We start from the raw sequence: 19,060 nt of genomic DNA on the forward strand, positions 1-19,060 counted from the left end.
ACTGACAGAGGGAAAATATTGCAGATCATTACTGTGAATGCTGATGAAAAGTCAAAGAGATAAACTCATCATAAAGAAACCAAGATATGGAGGACAGACAGAATAATGGGACCACAGAAATAGAAAAAACTGAGTACTTTAACAGAGATTACCTAAAGATACCAAACCAGAAGTTTGTTATTAATAGGAAGAACTGACTTTAAAGTTCAAAATAGCATGATGGGTTCCAAGAAAATGTGATATAGTATATTCAACACTGAGATGTGTATTGATTATATCATTGGACTTCAAGGAATAAAATAATATTCTTCAAGCATTTATACAAAGTTTACATCATTTACCACCTATAAGAGAAAATGTTGGTATTATACAATCTCAAAGTACAATAAAGCAAAGTGTGTGCAATTCTACATGAAATAAAGTGTGACTCAAGAATGACATGCAGCCATGATATGTTCCAAATGTCAAGAGCACAGACATTCACAAACACTAACAAATTTTGGTAATCTAACATTAGTGAGTTCTTTTTAAAAAGGTGTTAACATAAAATCCAAGCGCTTAAAAGATGGAATTACTCAGAAATGGATAAAGTGTGATAAAAGGCATGATGAGAATAGTAACAACATTTCAGTATATACAACAAACACATGATGATCATACACATTATGAATACAGACCAAAGAATACAGTCGACTTTGCATATTTTTAGGTTCAACATCCAAACGAGGATTCAACCAACCTCGTATCAAAAATATTTTAAAAATTCCAGAAAGTTATAAAAAGCAAAACTTTGAATTTGTCACACTGGCAACTGTTTACATAGTGTTTACATTGTATTTAGCACTGTTTACGTAACATTTACATTGTATTAGGTGTTATAAGTATCTAGAGATGATTTAAAGTATATGGAAGGATATTTGTAGGTTATATGCAAATACTACACCATTTGGATGCTTAAGGGGCTTGAGCGTTCAAAGACTTTGGTGTATGCAGGAGGTCCTAGAAACAATCTCCCGTAGATGCTGAGAAACTGTATCTGAATATCCGAGGTACCCAGAACCACCCTCAATTTGGATAATTCTCTAGAAAGACTCACAGGACTCAGAAGCTATCGTGTTCATGATTGTGATTTATTACAGCAAAAGTTACAGAGTAAAAGCAGCAAAGGGAAAAGGCACATGGGGCAAAGTCTAGAGGAAACCCAGCTCAAGCTTCTAAGAGTACTTTTCCAGTTGAGTTGAAAAGAATGTATTTAATTTCTCCAGGACTGATGTGTGACATCCGTGTCATGTTACAAATCAGGGAACCTCACCTGAATCTGGAGTCCAGGGGTTTTATTAGGGGTCAGTCACACAGGCATACACTGCTTCTGGACTGATTTTAGTAACTGATGCTCTAGAACCCCAGAGTGAAAGTGGTGTGCGTCATAAAACATGTTGATTGTATGAGCTCGTTAGACCAACTAGTGTGTCTCAAGGTCTTAGGTGTCCAAAACACTCCCATCAGTCAGAATATGCCAAGAGCTCACTTCCCAGGAGCTGCTGAAGGGCCAGTCTTGAAAATAGCCCCTTGTTGGAAATGGGCAGGGTCTGAGTTAAACCTTTATTACACAACATGTAATAAATGTAACAACAGAAATTTAGAGATGAGGGAGGAAATGGGAGAGAATAGTGTCCTCGCTTTTCACAGGAGGAAGGCAGTTTTTACTGGCTAAATTTGAAGGATTAAGTTCAAAATGATAATGTCAGCCTTTTTCATATTTTTAATAATATCCTTCTAAAATTTCAGTGACTTCTCAAAAATATACTTAATAAAAATTAATTTGAAATTTGAAATTTTTGTTAACTTCCTGTATAATTAAAAGTAATTCTAATTAAAATAATATATGTATAGAATTTTTCCATCTTTTGAAGTGCTTCTATTTGTTTATCCTTCTATCTGTGTATCTGCTTATTAAAAAAATCTGGGAATATGCTTCCCTAATGTTAATGATGGTTATTTCTTGGTGGTGTGACTAGGAATGTTTCAAAAATTTTTTTCTTAATATTTATCTACATCTCTCAGACTTCTAATATTAAGTATGTTTTGTTTAAAAATAAAACCATTAAAGTGATTTTTCTTTTTAAAAAATGGTAAGAATAAAAGATAGGAAATTATGACTGAGACTAATTTAACATATGCAGGAAATAGGGAGTCTCATTCTGTAAGTAGTTCAAGTATTGTGTAGCTTTTGAAAATACACACAAATAAAGTAAATACCATAGTTTTCCTTTTTCCCTGGGTTGTTTCTCTAACCCAAGATTTTCACAGAAAACTTTTTCCATACTAACTCCTATCACATTACTCAGTATTCCAGTGAAACGCCCTTTCTTTATTTGGAGGGGCCTCTGCAGCCAATGGGGGTGTAGCTTTCCCCCTTCCTGTCCAGAAGACGAGAGTATAGAAAGAAGCCATTGATCATTGAGGCTGAGGAACAATCAGGCAATAGGTAAACAGTCAGACAATAAGAAAAAAAATCAGTGCTAAAATGTGTTTTTAAATGTCACAATGATTAAATAATATTAATTATTTATACCCCTCTAGAAACAGAAATAGGCCTTCTATGACAAATACAAATATATATTACTTGGGGCTAAGAAACATTTTATGGAGAAAATATGTAAGACATTTGTAATAATCAAAATAGGGAACTCTAGAATGGCTGGGCGAGGACCTTAGCAGACCTCCCCAGTGGAACAACCATTTAACTGGAGAAAATTAACACACACACACACACACACACACCCATTTAAAATCTCTAAAAAGTGTTCTAAGGACACACAACAAATGGAGAAACATTTATTTAACAGATCTGCTCTTAACAGTATCTCTTAAAACATTATTTAAGAGATCTACCAAATCTCACTAAGAAAATTGAGAGCTATGACAGTTAAACCACAACCTGATCCCTTCACCTACCCTATCCCTGCTCCTTGTTCTGGAAGCTTTATTCCAGGTGGCTGTGGCCAAGAAGACAGATCTCCTTCTCCTGCCAGTTACCCTAGGACTACAGTTTGATCTTGAAAGGTCAGGCCACTGGTGCCTCTCAGCTCTCCCCAGTTCCATGTTGTAGAAGCAGTATTCCTGGTAGGCACAGCCAAGAAAAGGGTCCCCTCCTCCTACTCAGTCTCCCATCATGGGGCAGAAGCTCTGTTCTAAGTATGGTGTGTCAAGAATATAGGGCCTCCAACTGTCCCTGCCCCAGAGTACTCATATGTTTCATATCAGGAGGAGCACACTGAGAAGACCAGGAACTATCATCTTCCTCCAGTGGCCACTCATAGAATAGGAGTGTCACTCAGGGATAAGTGGGCCATGTTTCTGCACCCAGTGGGTTGCAGGGGCACAGAGGTTCTGCTCAGGCGTAGATGCAGGCTGTAAGGATGAAGAGCTCTGCTTGAGGTGACTGATTAGTTAGCACAGGGCTTAGAGAAGTTCATGGGTAAAGGAGTTTTGAAAATAATGGTGATCTTGGTTACTAGGAATTCTGAAGGGAGAGGTAGATCTATGATGCTAGTAGGAATGAGTAAAATGGGAGATGAGCCAGAAGTTTAACAAAGAGGATCAAGGATAGAGAAAGCCATGAAGGGCTATCCTGGGATCACACTCATCCCTGGGGGTCTGGATGGTTGTGCACACTTGCTGGGTTAACCCCTCTCAGGACTAATTAGAATAGGACTTGGGGAAGATTTGAGAGTATTCCCAAGCTACATGTACATCCATCAGCAAGGGGAAGAGCCTGTTGGCTCAAGGGGCTTAAGTGTAACCTCTCAGCTGACTGAACAATAACATACTTTTGTCCGGGGCTATTCCTAGGAAACCAGGCTTAAAACTAAAACCACATTTATCCTTGGTGGGCTGGAGGACTGTGCATATTACCAAGACTGCACCCACTCAGGAGTGACAGGAGGGGCAACTTCCAAGTACTAGTCCCTGGCTGAACATCAGGCAAATTCTTAAACTCCCTCAACCGTGAAAGCAGTCTCCAAGTCACACAGATCCACCAGATAAAGGGTAAAATTTAACTGACCAAGGGAGCTTAAGTGCAATAATTGAGCAATTAGTGGCTTATACTGAGCCAGGAACAACATCTAGGAAGACAGGCTAAAAGATGAAAACAGGAAAAAATATTTGAGCAAGGATATCACAGCCTTCACAATGCCAGGAAGATATAAGTCATGGAATTAGTTCAGCCAAGTCATTAAACAAATAAACAAATGAACAAATAGAAAGAAGTAGCCCTGGTGGCAGTCGGGGAGGGGAGAGCAGTATCCAGACTTGCTACTATCTAGTATCTAAAATGTCCAGTTTTCAAGAGAAAATTGTGAAGCATACAAAGAAAAAGGAAAGTGTGGCCCATACACAGGAACACATACAGGCAATAGAAATTGCCCAGATGTTGCACTGAGCAGACAAACTACGCCAAAGCTATTGTGAACATGTTCAAAGGATTAAGGGAAATTGTGCTTAAAAAATTAAACAAGATAACAATGATTTATCAAATAGAGAATATTAATAAAGAGATTAAAATCATATCTATATATTTATATTTCAGCTTTTCAGCTCTAACATTTCCATCATTTGGAGATAATCTACTTACCCATCTATCTATATCTATCTGTCTGTCTATCTATCTATCTTGAAAATACAATAATCTAAATGAAAAATTCACTAGGGGGGGTTCAACAATAAATTTGAGTTAGCAGAAGAAAAAATCTGCAAGCTTGAAGATAGATCAATAGAAATTATACAGTCTAAATTGAAAGAAAATGAATGAAGATAAAAAACAGAGCATCAGATAAATATGGGCATCATTAAGTCTACCAATATATGTATGATGGGAGTACTGGGAAAAAGAATAGAACAACAACAAAAAAATTCAATGAATTAATGATTGAAAATTTCCCAAATTTGATGAAAAACACTAATGTACATATCAATGAGCTCTAAATACAATCAATGCAAAAAATTATTCACAGCTAGACTCATCATGATAGAAATGTTGAAAATCAAAGAGAAAGAGAAAAATCTTGAAAGCAGCAAGAGAAACGTGACTCATCTCATACAAGGGCCCACGATAAGATTAACAGCCAGTGTCTGTTCAGAAACAATGGAAGCCAAAGGCAATGAGTCGACATTAAAAGTGCTGACAGAAATAACATCAACCAAGAATCCTATAGACAACAAAACTGTCTTTCAAAAGTGAAAGTGAAATAAAAATATATCCAGGTGAACAGAAAACAGGTAATTCATTGCTAGTATACCTGCCTTATTAGAACTATTAAACAAGCTGAAAGGAAGTGACAGCAGACAGTAATTTGAGTCTATGTGAAAAAACAAAGAGCTCCAATAAAGGTAATTGTGTAGGTAATGATAAAAGCATAATTACACATTTCTTTTTCTTTCTTCTCTTAACGGATTTTAAAAGCAATTGCATAAAACAGTCTATAAAACTGTGTTGTTGGGCCTATTACATATAGAATTGTAATATATTTGACAATAAAACAAAAATGAATGAAGCTACACTGCAGAACAGAAATGACACCAGATGGTAAGTTGAATCCACAAGAAGAAATGAAGAGAGACAGAGATGGTAAATAATAAGCTTACTTAAAGAAAAAAAAACTCTATAAATATATTTGAGCTCTCCTTTCTTCTCTTCTTAAAAAGACAGGAATTTTTATACAGCAATGATTTTAACAATGTATTTTTGAGTTTGAAACATATATAGACATCATTTGAATAACAGCAATAACACAAAAAAGAGAAGAGAGCTATGGAAGAGTAAAGTTTCTCTATTTTGCTGGAATTTAGTATAAATATGAAATAGATTCTGATAAATTAAGATGTATATTGTAAGCCCTAGACCAACCACTAAGAAAGTAACTCAAATATATAGTTAACAAACATTAAAGGAGTTAAAATAATATGCTAGGAAATAGTCACATAGGACAAAAAGAAGTAGTAAAGGAGGAAAAGAGGGACAAAATAGGGGAGCTGTGTAAGTACCACCATGTGGGCATCCCATGGTGTGGTCTCTCAGTACTCAGCAATCGGATAGATTTTTGGATTGAATGACTTGACTTATTTGGATTCATTTTCCCTTCAAATTAGAATTCTATTCATGGTACTCCTCGTGTTTGAAATCTTTCAAGCAAATTAATATACATTCTGGAATAAATTTTGTTTTAGCTGATTCCTATATTGAACTTTTTGTTTCATCACCCTCCCCTTAAAAATATCATGTTAATGATAGAACACACTCACCAAGATACACACGGAGGCAGACACTGAGATACACACTTTGTTTTGTACCATTAGGTGTCCAGCTGCATACTCGCCTGGTATTTATTCTCTGATACTATCAAGATAGACATAAAGATGCATTCATTTTTACCTATGTCCTGGCACTACACATACGTAGGGGGATACCAGTGGCCATTAGTTTTGGAATTATTTAAGTTGAATATATCAAAACAACCATTTCATGGCTCACTGAAACACTAACATCTTTTAAAAAGGAATGTATACATATGTGTGGGTGTTTATAGTAGAAGGGACAGACTGATAATTGATGGTGTTAATACTTACATAAACACGTAGAGCATCGTGCATATGAATATATAACAATATATTATTTAGAAATATATTATCTGTGTTTATATAATCCAGTATGTTCATAAATAATATACAGCTGTAAATAATGTCATGCATGTATATGTGCGCACGTGTGTGTGCACGTACACTCAGACACACACACAATATACACAGGAATACCACACTCTGCCATGAAGCATTACAGATGTACTTTGGGTGCTTTTGGCAGAACTGTTACATGTACAGCCGTGAGAATATAACTGCCTATGTTTAACTTCCAGCTCTTCCATTTTTCATACATGTGACCTGGTGTCTATAAAATATAATAATAATATTGTCTTCTTCACAGTGTTTTTGTGAGGATTAAATGCCTTCTTAATGCATGTAAAGTCCTAGAAAGCACCAGGCAAATAGTAAGTGCTCAATAAATTTTAGCTGTCATTACTGATCTTTGCATTCTGCTCTTTCAGGAAGTGAAAAAGTTTCTTTCCAAAAAAAAAGTTTCTTTCACACCTGGAGCATGTGTTAAATTTAGATTATGCTTCTCATCTAAGAACAGATCGTCAAAATATGTTTTTCAATTTGTTGGTGTCTGTATCTGTCATACCTTTATTTGTGATCCTCTTAGAGTTTGCAAATTGTAATATACAACGATAGGCATGTCATGGATTTTACCCAGGTGATGGTTGATTCCCAGGCATGAGAGGTGTATTTATATTGTTTTCCATGGACCTTTTATGTGTTGTGTAAATACGGTTGGGGGTATGATGATGACAGAGGCTATTTTGAGAACCTTCCATGTGATCTGCCTGGTGCCTCCCTGTTCCTATTCCTTTTACACAGGAGGATGGAAGATGTTTGTCTCTTTTGTTCACTGTTAGATCCTTAACACCTAGGAGAGTGCCTGGTACACAGTATGACAGATAAGCATATTGTGGTACCTCGAAATCTAAGACCATTCATTTACTTCCCAGTATCTACCGAAGTCCGTTCATTTTATTCTAATCTCAGAGCACTTTTATAGAACTATTCTCTTGGCTGCGGTGGTTGTAAGCTGCTTTCCTCTTATTCTTCATGAAACAACAGGACTCAAGTTTTGTGTAGAGTCTTTTGTTCTGTTGTATCTACAGCATACGGAATTATAAGCACTACTGTTCATGAGGGCATTTTAACTTTTGCCAAATACCTTCATGCCTATTATTTCATTTGGTACCTTTGACAAGTTTGTGAACACGGGACTAGTGCCATCATAGGCCTTTTGCAAATGAGGAACTACAACCGCAGAGTTTAAGGAGTCTGCTGAAGATCTCATAGCTTAAAAGTGGCGATGGAGGTCTAGCAAACACAGGTCACCTGTCTACAGATTTGGTGCCCTCTCCATCCGATTCTGCTTACCCTGGAAGCAAAGGCAAACTCTGGCATCCTCATCCTAACGACCCTCTCCTCTCTTCCTTGCAGAGGCATCCATCTTGAGCTACGACGGCAGCATGTACATGAAGGTCATCATGCCCATGGTCATGCACACCGAGGCCGAGGACGTGTCCTTCCGCTTCATGTCCCAGCGGGCTTACGGGCTGCTGGTGGCTACTACCTCCAGGGACTCTGCTGACACCTTGCGTCTGGAGCTGGATGGGGGACGCGTCAAGCTCATGGTTAACTTAGGTATCGTATGGAGTACCCTCTGCCACTCTGTTTGGGCTTGTCTTCCCTTTCTTTTCTGATTTTTATTGGTTTGATTGGATTCTTTGTTTGTTTCTTGAAAGTTAGCTGCTCACCTCTTGTTTAATAGACCAAGGATAAAACCCAACAGCAACAAACACCTTCTCCTTGTTTCTGCATGAGGTTTTGATGTCAATTTCTGGTTTCTGACAGTGGTGGTTTCTTTACTAGAAGATTTGTTTTCTAAGTTTCCTTTCTTGGTTTTTTGGAACCGTTTAGCTTTGTGTAAAACACGCTACTTTGGTCCATCTTTTGATCAGTCACATTCCCATTAAGTCCAACTCCTTGGTCACCACTCAAAACAGTCGAAGCAGAGGGCAGGGGCAGGGCAGGAGATGGAAGCAAAATGGGAGGGTGGTGTTGGAGAGAACGAAGCCATGTGAGTTGGATGAGAAATGCATTGTTTCTGGCTCTGCAAGGACTGTTCATGTGGGGAATTCTGGCGGCCTTGATGACACTGGTGCCTCCTTATACTCTCTCCTCGTGGGGAGTATAAGTCACATTGTTTCTGTTGTCCCTTGGGAGAAAAAATTCTATCAGTTTAGTCAGTGACACGTGGAAGGACTTTACAGCTCCTGACAGTATCCCTTTCCTCCTTCCTGACATTCCTGCCCATCATTCAGCAGCCCTTTTTGTAATGATTATTATGTCACACTGTTACTCTGTTCTCCTCATGTAATACATATCTGTACTTCCTTATTGTTGAAAAATTGTGACAATTTCAAATTTGTAGCTTTATGGAGAGAAGACCCGTTCTTCCACTGTAATTCCCTCCCTGTAACGGATATTTTGGAAATTGCTCTTTTATGACCTCACATTCTCTCGGGCTGCTGACTTTCTTGACTGAATTCTAACCAATCTTCTGTGGAGAATGGGAACCTCTTGGTTTTGGGAAGGGAAAAAAACCCCACCTATTTCTGCTGTTGCTACTCAGTAGAAAAGTCAAAGCCCTCTGTTGACAGGATTAATGGGATTAGTGATGGAGCTGAGTCCAAACTTTATAAGCTAGATTTCTTTGGGTATGTAGAATATGTTTAGACGTACAACTCCTTTGTAAAGATGTCAGTGGAATGGCTTGTCAGAGGCATGGAGAAGACATGATGGACAAATGCACGAGATGTGAGATGATATAAAAACCCTAGATAGCTCAGTAGGAAGGTGTGATTTAAAATCCATACCAGGCTTGTCTGCTGTCAGGTCAACTGGTCACCCTGGCAAAGTGCCTATACTGCAACCCTAAAAATCTCTAGGACTCAGAAGACTGTTTTGAGCAGTGGCTTGTTTAGTTGTGTCTTTTTTCCCTAAATTTGCAGCTTTTACAATACTATGCCCTTTTTCTTTTCCAACCATATTTGATTTCTATTGTCAGTGTGTCTCTTGGTTTTCCTTTTGTTTGTGTACGTGTGTGTTTGATTATTTTGGGTTTTGTTTTTCTCTTTTGCTGGTTCTTTGTGAGTGTTCTTGAGTTTCCAGTCCTCCCCACCATCAGCCATGGTAAATCAAAAGATGGTATTCAACCCTTCAAAGGCCCAAAGCCTGCGGCCCGCACAGCAAACAGCCTTGCGAACAAAGCGTACTGAGCAGCCTGCAGGGGCTGGCATTCCCCTGTCCTCCTCCCTCTCCCCTCCCTACACCATCCTCCCCACCTGAAAGAAACCAATCAGGGTGTATAGCTAAATCCAACCACCAGTAGCCAACTGTCAACTTCTCTGAAAAACAACAGAAGAAATAAAAAACAAAAATACCCCACCCAAACCCAAACCCAAACCAAACCTCCTAACTAGCTCACAGAAAAGTAGATGGGGTCAATCTTTAACTGCATCAGTTTCAAGGTAAGAGAGCCAGAGACATAGGGATGATTCAGGCCCATGGGGTCCTGGGGAAATGCGGCCCCCCTTTAAACGGACAACTTGTTTTTTTTTCCTTTTGAGATGTTGTTTTGTAAAGTTTTAGAAAGCCAACTGTGACAGGTCTCACATCTTAGAAGGGAAAATGAGGGACGGAGGGAATAAAAGGGAATGAGGAAAGAGGGGAACAGATTCTCTCCCACTCTGTCTCTCACACACATGCACACATGTGCACACATGGGCACACACACACAGTTAGTCATAGATCCTGTGTGCGTTCCTAGAAGCATTATTTTTCCATTTTGAACTCTCACTGGAATCTGGGAGGTGTCCTTTTTTTTTTTTTTTTTCCCAAAAAGACTTTGCTTTTGCCTCCTGGCTCCTTTTTCTGCGCACCATCAGTGCAGCTCCTCCTGAGTTGAGGCATCTCAGGCAAAGGAGAGTCGGTCCCTCCCTAGAGAACGCTGCTTCTCTAGAAGCCACAGTGACTTCTTTTTCCCCTGAAGGGTATGGTTCACCACAGTTACTGGTTTGAATCTACTCAACTTTGTTTCAAATGCAAATGCAACATAGACAATGGAATTTAAATTCCTTGTCCTTGTGTCTACACAAGTCCTCACACCCATGCCTCGTTTGAAGGTTCACCTTCCACTCCCTGCCCAGAATACACCCCTCCTCCTTGTCATGAATGCATATTCTCCCTTTCCTGGTTAGAGTAGAAGACATCTCCCTGTGGAGTGTGCATTCACATACACAGTCCCCAAGAACTAATTTCAAGTGAGCGTTTTGTTCCCTCGCTCCATGTAAGTTGTGTCTCTTTTCTGGCACAGGCATAAATGATGTACTAATGTGTTGCAATTTGTTCGTACATGTCAGCTCATGATATAACCAGCTAGTATCTATTTATCTGACATAACGTATCTCCTAAATATCCAGGAGACTGGGCTTTTCCAAGGCCCTTACTTTCTGAAGAGAACCAGCTGTGGTTTACCAGCAGGCGTGAGCAGCGTCCTGCCACCCGTGGCACGTTTGTAAAAGGTGTGAGGTTGGCCACTGACCAATCATATTTTGATCTCTTAGAATTAAAAGATATAGTAGTAACTTTTATTATTACAGTATTTTAAAATATTTTAAAAGTCTCATCTTTAATCTCACAGTAACACTGTGAGATACATCTGTAAAGTGTGTTTATGATTGCTTTATAGATGTGAAACAAAGAAAGACATATGTGACTGTTCAGAGCAGAGGTGGGACTAGAACCCATGTTTCTAAACTACTAGATCATCATGGGTTATCTGTTACCTCCACAGGTCAATACTGTGGATCAATGATGTGACAGTCTTAATGACATCTAACTGCTTTCATGATGGTCACCTTTTAAACATGCACAGGAGTCTTTTTTCTTAGTGCTTGGTTTGAGTTGAGCCATACAGCAGAAAAGTCAGTCAGTACTGGCACAGACTCATCCGTGGCCCATGCAGGCAGCCCGTCTTCAATGGTGGAGGCTTGTAGGCAGCGGACTGTTTATTGTGTGCATCACTGAAGACACACAACTCTTAGAAATATTCACCTCTTCCATGCTCAACCCAAAACTCATCAATATGGGAAATAATAATTTCTCCCTTATTTACTAAAATAAAGCAAAGAACTGATTTAAACCGAATGAACAATACGCACACACGCGCGTGCACACGCGCACACACGCACACGCACACGCACACAGCCCTTAAACGCCACGCCAAGGCTCAGGCAGAGAGAGAGCTCTGGCTGCTCCTGAATCTCTAAAGGAAACTGCCTTCCCAGGCCAATATCTCTGATTGGTTTTTCATTAAAAAAATGCATCCTCGCTATCAAGACCACCGTCTCAAACTCTGTGAACAAGAGACTAGGGTAGATGTTTCTTCTGCAACCACTTCTTCCTCAAGTAAAGTAACAAAATAATTTTTCACTTCTCGACTTAGCCCCTGCCAGTTATCTGTTATCTTGAAAACTCCAAGTCCTCACATTGGTTTAAAGACACCATTCAGTTTATGGACCCATTTGGGTGAACCCAGAAGGACGAGCCCAACTCAACATCTCTACTAGACCAGGTCTTTGACTAAGAATAAATCCTCAGTAGCATGGAAACCAAAGAAGAAAGCCACTTCTCGTTTATAGTTCTTGGGTTTGTTGCTTTAGGCTCACTGTGTCCCTGTCCCTCCTTCGGAAGCATGCCCACACACCTGTTTCCCCTCTCTCTCGGATACATCAGGAAGGGGCGTTTCTCCAGCTGTGGGTGATGACTGGTGCCACCAGTAGCTGAGGCCACACTTCTCCCTCCCTGCTGCCCTCCCCTCCCCAGTCCTCACCAGGGGCATGGCCTCCTCTGTCTGGTGATCGTACCAGTTGCTCCAGGGCTGTTTGCTCCCACTTTTCTGTTGCGGTTGACGACACATGACAAACCTAACCGCACGAAACCAAACCCAGATTTTTCTCAAGAGATGTTCTTCTGGGGAACCGATAAGCTTCCCACCCTCTTCCTCAGAATGACTGGGTGTTAATAAATGCTCTTATTTGGATTCACATAGTTTCACTCTGCCCTGTCGTTTGCCACTGGTTTCTTTCTCACTTGCCTATCATGGTTTACTTTGGGAAATTCAGGTGGTGGCATTATCTTCCACAAGTCCTCCAGAACTATTGGGTTAACCTTAGGCAGAAGAAGAGCACAGTTTCTAACTGTATTTTTTTTCCAGTAACTTTCTCCCTTTTCAACTTTATCATTTTACTTCCTCCTTTTAACATCTGGCTTTAAACAAATTCTTATTGAAATTTCCACTACCATAAACAAAACTTAGGTTCAGCTGGGCAGCTTGCTAACAATTAACCTGAGTCATTTCTCTAACCGTTCTGTCTAGTCCTCTATAACATCCATTGACTCTACTCAAGACCCTTTATGCTGTGTGTCCACGACTCCAAACAGATATTAGTAAAAGGACAGGTGCTGTGATCTCTGGCGCTCGATACTTTGTCTGATGACCAGCACTGGAAACTTAGCCACCCTGTCTTCCCTCTCTTTCCCATCAAAAATATAAATAAAAATGAAGACTACCCTCTATTCAAGATGCAGGCTCACAGAGTGAAATAGGTAGGGTGTCAAAGGTGCCCGAGACCTCCTCCCCACATGCCTGCCTCGCCTTCTCCTCGAACGCTGTAGGCACTTGGTTCAGTCTGAGCATTCAGGCAGGAAGACAGAGGTGGGCTCCGTGAGTGGGTTGGTCTGGGGGCCTTTGAAACCACCGACAAGACCCCAGTCAATTGTGTTAACGTCGTACGACCCCTTTTATCCTACACCCGGCCCCACCTCTCTAAAATCTGGGATGGGTGTTTGTGCGGTTAGCTGTTTGCAAGTGGCCATTTTATGACAGGAAATGACCAGGTGGTGTTAACCCTTTCCTTGCCTCTGAGGATCATGGCAAGTCTGCCTATGTAAATTTCTAGAGCATCTGGGGCCTGACCTAAGGAGAGAGGGTGGAGGGAGTTTGGTTTTAGAAAAAGAGAAAGGGTTAAATACTGCACTGAGAAACTTCATGGACAGATTTTTTTTTTTAAATGATACAATGTGTCAGACTGGTGATATATATTTGGAATACTAAAACAAAAAATTGTGTTGATGCTACTTTTAGAGATAAATTTTAAGAAAACCAATTGTAGAGGGAAACAAAATATAACCTGCATTTGGTGGGGAAATTTTTGCAGTATTTTCCAAGTTTAACAAAATTAACATTTCAAAGTCCAGGTTTGAAATACTTTATGTAAATGAATAGGTTTTTTGAAAGAAAAAAAAAGGCAGCATACTCGGTGTCTATTGTGGATATATATGTATACCAGTATATATCTCTATACATATGTGTATATATATATGTGTGTGTGTGTATATATATATGTATCCAACTTTACTGAACAATATACTGTACATATACACCCACCCTTAAACTTGTGCATACTGTTTATATATAAAATGGCCACATTTCTTGCGTGTGTCTGTCCCCGGAAGGGTGGACTGATTGTTTTTGGATGTCTGCAGCTGTTACCTTGAAGGATGCAATTTCATCTTTCATTTATTTTTCCCCATCTAGACTGTATCAGGATAAACTGTAACTCCAGTAAGTTTTCCCTCAAGTTTCATTTTGTTCTTTAAAAAAGAAAACTGACTTTATTTTGTTCACTGTTTTATGAGCTGTTTTTTAGTTGAATTATTTTATTTTCTGATGATGGAGTTGGGGGGAAATGGGTTGACAAGCTGAAGGGCTGGGGCGATGGTGACGGGCTGAGTGTGGCCTGGGGTGTGGTTTCTCAATTGAGGCAGATCCTCGCTTCTTTCCTTGGTTTTGCTCTATATGCAGAAAAGGAGGAAAGGGCACCTGGATAATGAAAATAGCTTGTAAATGAATTGAAATGGTAATTTGTTGTTTGGGGAAAATAACTCTCAGGGGTGGACAACCAGAATGCACTTCTCCACTACCAAAAGCTTCAGAAAATAAAAACAAAGTTTTTGACCCACAAGGTGGCTGCCAACTCTGACATTTCTTCCCTGGCATTTATCGCTGTAGGGTGTTGTTTTGTTTTTTTTTAAGGAGGGTAGGCAAAGCATTGCACTTGATAATAATGCAGCATTTTAACCAAAGACTTGACACATTCTAGCTCTTCTGAATAAATAAAGGCAGGTTATTATTTTTACTTTATTTCATTCAAAAATTCTAGTTCTTGAAGAAGGGTCTTAATGAGGCACAGGCTGAATACTACTCACACATTACTTCCTCTGTCTCAGAGATGCATGTTAACTGGGGTCATGAAGTAGGGGAATAAGAAGAGGAAGGGGAAGGTTGGGCACGAGGAAAAGAATAAGTGATAAAAGGAAGAAAGGAAGAAATGTACTTTGAGTCCTATAGTGTACTCTAGTAGTTAAGGCAATTCAGTAACAATCGATTAAGCAATGAGGGTAGTTGTTTCGGGTAATTAGCTACAAGACAATTCCAACATTTCAACAGCTCAGCAAATAAGGTTTCTTTCTTATGCAGGCAGAGTCCAGTGCCAGTTGGGCAGCTCTCTTCAAAGAAGTATTTCAGGCGTCTAGGCTTCTTCCATCAGCTGGGCTCACCAACCTTGGAGTTCTTCACTTCCAGTTGTATCCATAGGGCAGAGAGAGGAAGCTTGGATAGTTATGCAGTATGTTTTATTGCCTTGCCTAAAAATGCCATACATCACTTTTGCCCATATTTTGTCAGGTATGGTTCCATCTGAAACCAAAAGGAAGCCAGGAAACACAGTCCTCCTGTGGGTCAGGAAGACAGAATTGGATTGACTGAGCATCTAACACATGCCATTCTCAGTAGCATCTCCTCATTTTTTGCTTCCTTTCTTGCTAGGGTCCTTCTGTAGGAAGAAGCTCAGAAAAGGAAATGATCTAACTTACACATTTCTTTTACTTGTTTATTCCTTCCTTTAAACATTTTTAAAGGTGTTAGCTGGTGTAACCTTCTTTCTTGGGAGATATATTATCAGGACGGCAAACTAATAAAGCCCCAAATCCACTTCTAGGGGGAAATGTTCCATGTAAATTAACAATAACAACAAAAAGAAATGTAAAAAAATCAATATAAACAACCACTTGCTGAAGTAGAGTGCTTTCTGCTTGTCTTGGCATCACTTTCAGTTAATTTAAGCCATGTCCTATTTTGCTGTGTTTAAACCCTTCTAATTAGCCAGAAATTTCTCATGATAGTTAGATCATTACAAGCCTAATTGAAACATCCTTTCTCTCTGAAGACTGGCATTTTCTATTTCTTTAAGCAGCTTTATTGAGATATAATTTCCATAACATGAAATTCATCCATGGTAAGCCTACAAATCAATGATTTTTATTAAATTTATAGAGTTGTCCAAATATCATTACAATCACATTTTAGAACATTTCCATCACCCCTCAGATTTCTCTTAGGTCATTTTGCAGTTAAGGACCCATAGCCCCAGACAGCTGCTGATCTGCTTTTATCTCTATAAATTTGCCTTTTCTGGACATTTCATGTGAATTAAATCATATAACATACAGCCATTTGTGTCTGGCTTCTTAAAAAAGATACAGCATATCTCTGGAAAACTTCCTCTTTTACATGAGTTTCCGGAAGGAAATAAGATGGAAGCTGAGTGTGAAGGTGGAAAGCCTCATCCAAAGTTGAATCTGGCATCTTCTGGCTTCAGAGACTTATTTACAGAACAGAGAACTGAGGGCTTTATTTGACCAGGATATCAGGACCTGCTTAGTGCTCTGCCCACACTTTATCTAATTCCATAAATTCCATCTGATCAGCTATGGAGAGTCATCATAAGACATGTTCCTGAATTCTTTCTCCTGGGAAGACAGTGACTCTTCGGGACACAGATGCCAGCAGCTTTTCTAAGCCTGATGAAACATTTTCTGTTCAGAGCCATCAGAAGTAGCATTGAGAGGAAATGCACACAGCACAGATGTGTTTGCAACTTTGATCACAGTATAGATAGAGTGTAACTGGTTTAAATCAATATATAGGTAAAGAGCCAAGTCTGGATTTTAAAAATCAATTTTGAATTATCATGATAAACTTTAACATTTCAAGGGAGTTAATTTTGGTGAAAGTATCAGAGAAAAAATACATCGTGCCCACTAGTTGTATAGGGATCGAACAGAAACAAAACAAAAGCCCAATTTTTCAAACTAATCTAAGACCTTTAGTGCTGAGGGATGTAGATGTGTACCCAGGGTAAGGGAGAGTCACAAAGTAAGTGTGATACATTTTCCCAAAGCTGGTTTTAATTGTTGATTTGGAGCAAAAACTTGAATTGAAAGCAAAGTGTTATATTATGCAGAAGAATGCAAATAAACATGAACCTTATTTAATATATAAACCTTATTCCTACGTTTTAAGAAAAAACATAACAATCGAAAGATGTGTCATTTATATTGTGTATCTTCTCTCTTCCATCCCTGGCATTGTTGGCACTTGTGTGGAAACATTTGAGAAGACTGTACAACTAAATTAGGAGCTAAAACAGATACAGGTGGTTAGAACGTTTAACCCCCTCTTCTTATGAACATAATATCAGAGTTCATAGTTCGACCTGTTACAGAATCTCAAGTCATTTCTGTAACAGGTGTGCAGATCCTGTCTCTTACACAATTTTTCACTGTGAGAGTGTAAGAAATAACATTGCTTTGCAGGCTGGGAGTGTGACAGGGAGAGGGTTTCCTCTTGCTCCTGAGCTTTGTCTCCAGCTGCTGTCCCAACAGCAGTCATAGGGTGGGATTCCTTGAGCTTCAAAACAAAGCTGTTTATTTTCCCTTGAAGAGACATCCTGAATTCAGCTTTACCAAGTTTGAATGCAAGTTTATGAACTTTCCCAGAAATTCTTTTTTAGAATGCTTGTCCTGTGGAAAGTCAGTCAGGTAAAATACTGAAGGCATCCTCTATTCTTCTTCTTTTTCTTTTTTTCTTATTCATCTGGCTCAAAATATTGTTCGTTCTGGAAAATGGCTATTTCCAAAGATTTGAGTGAACTTCTTTTTAATGGAGAGAAGGACATGAAAAAGAAGGACCATCTTCCAGTGTGGAGGGAAAGCAGCTGGACGTGATAGAGGCCACTGATCTTGAGACAAAAGCCTTTCCTTTCAGCTTTGTTGGCTGGCTCTCTGTCAGGACTTGAGGTCCATCTCTGTGATGAGGGTTTCCAAGAAGCAGAAGCAATTTTCTCATCAGCTTCTCTGCCTCTCTCCCTTTCTTACCTTCTCTTTTCCAGCACTTTGTCTTTCCCTATAATATCAATGATATGCTTACCATTACTCCTTCCCAATCTTACTATCCCTACTTTCCAGATCCTCCAGAAGACCACACCACAAACTCTTCTCTGCCTCTTATCACCAAACATTTATTAGTGAGTGTGCCAATCACAGTCTTTGGGTGAATCTGGGACCTTGCTGGGTTTGAGTCATCTGGCAGGGATGTTTAAAAATACATAGTAAGGAAATTTCCAGCTTAGAACTGACTTTAACATTGCAAAAGAGCAACAGAGTTGGCAGTCATCATGGTGGATTGGACTCCAGGGTAACCTGGGGCACTGCTAAAGAAAACAGGGCTTCTTTCTGGAGAACTCCTGGAGGAAATCACCCATTCTGTGGTTCTGGTTCCATGAGGCTGCCAAGGCCTGAGAGACATGGCGGCTCTGAAAACAGGTATGGACTTCCTGTTGCTCTCATGGGTGTTCGTGCAAAGGAGAGTCTGTAAAATGGCTTGTTGTCTTTTACCCTGTCTGACCGTCACTCTACGCTATGATTTCCTAGTCCCTCCTTCATTCTCTCCCTTGTAAGCCGTGTGCAGTATGAATGAATACAGCAAACTCACATCAATTAAATATGAGTATAGCATGAATGAATATAGTGAACACACATTAATGAATACCGAATCCCCTCTGTTTGTTTTTTTTTTTCCAATCTTTCTCTCTCAAAGGCTAATTCTTCTGTGTGGTGGCCAATTTTTTCAATCTTTCTAGAAAGGAGTGTATATATCACATGGAAATTATGATGAAATCGTGAGCTTTGTGTATGTGCCTGATGATTTAGGTTTAGGTAGACCTCTCCCCAGTTACCTTGAACTTGAAGCCTTACTAACTGATATGTGACAAGGTTAATTTTTTTCTTCGACATCGAGGAGAAAGGAAATAGAGTGTCATACAAAAGTATACTGACCTTAAAACACTGAAGTGCCATGATGCAGTCATTTGTGTCAGAGAACAGCTTTTATAATCTTGTCCACTTCCCCCAGACTCTGTTACCGTTGAACCATGGAGAT

General features: G+C 39.4%; 1 protein-coding gene across 1 annotated transcript in view; it reads left to right on the forward strand.

Annotated features, from left to right (window-relative positions):
* Positions 1-19,060, forward strand: part of NRXN3 (neurexin 3) — a 1,627,094-nt gene that overhangs the window by 721,449 nt on the left and 886,585 nt on the right. Inside the window, exons 10-11 of the mRNA XM_064486155.1 lie at positions 8,095-8,298; positions 14,318-14,344. Coding sequence (XP_064342225.1) covers positions 8,095-8,298; positions 14,318-14,344 — 231 coding nt within the window. The remainder of the gene's footprint in view (positions 1-8,094; positions 8,299-14,317; positions 14,345-19,060) is intronic.

The sequence above is a fragment of the Camelus dromedarius genome, chromosome 5, assembly GCF_036321535.1.
Source record: "Camelus dromedarius isolate mCamDro1 chromosome 5, mCamDro1.pat, whole genome shotgun sequence".
Taxonomy (NCBI): domain Eukaryota; kingdom Metazoa; phylum Chordata; class Mammalia; order Artiodactyla; family Camelidae; genus Camelus; species Camelus dromedarius.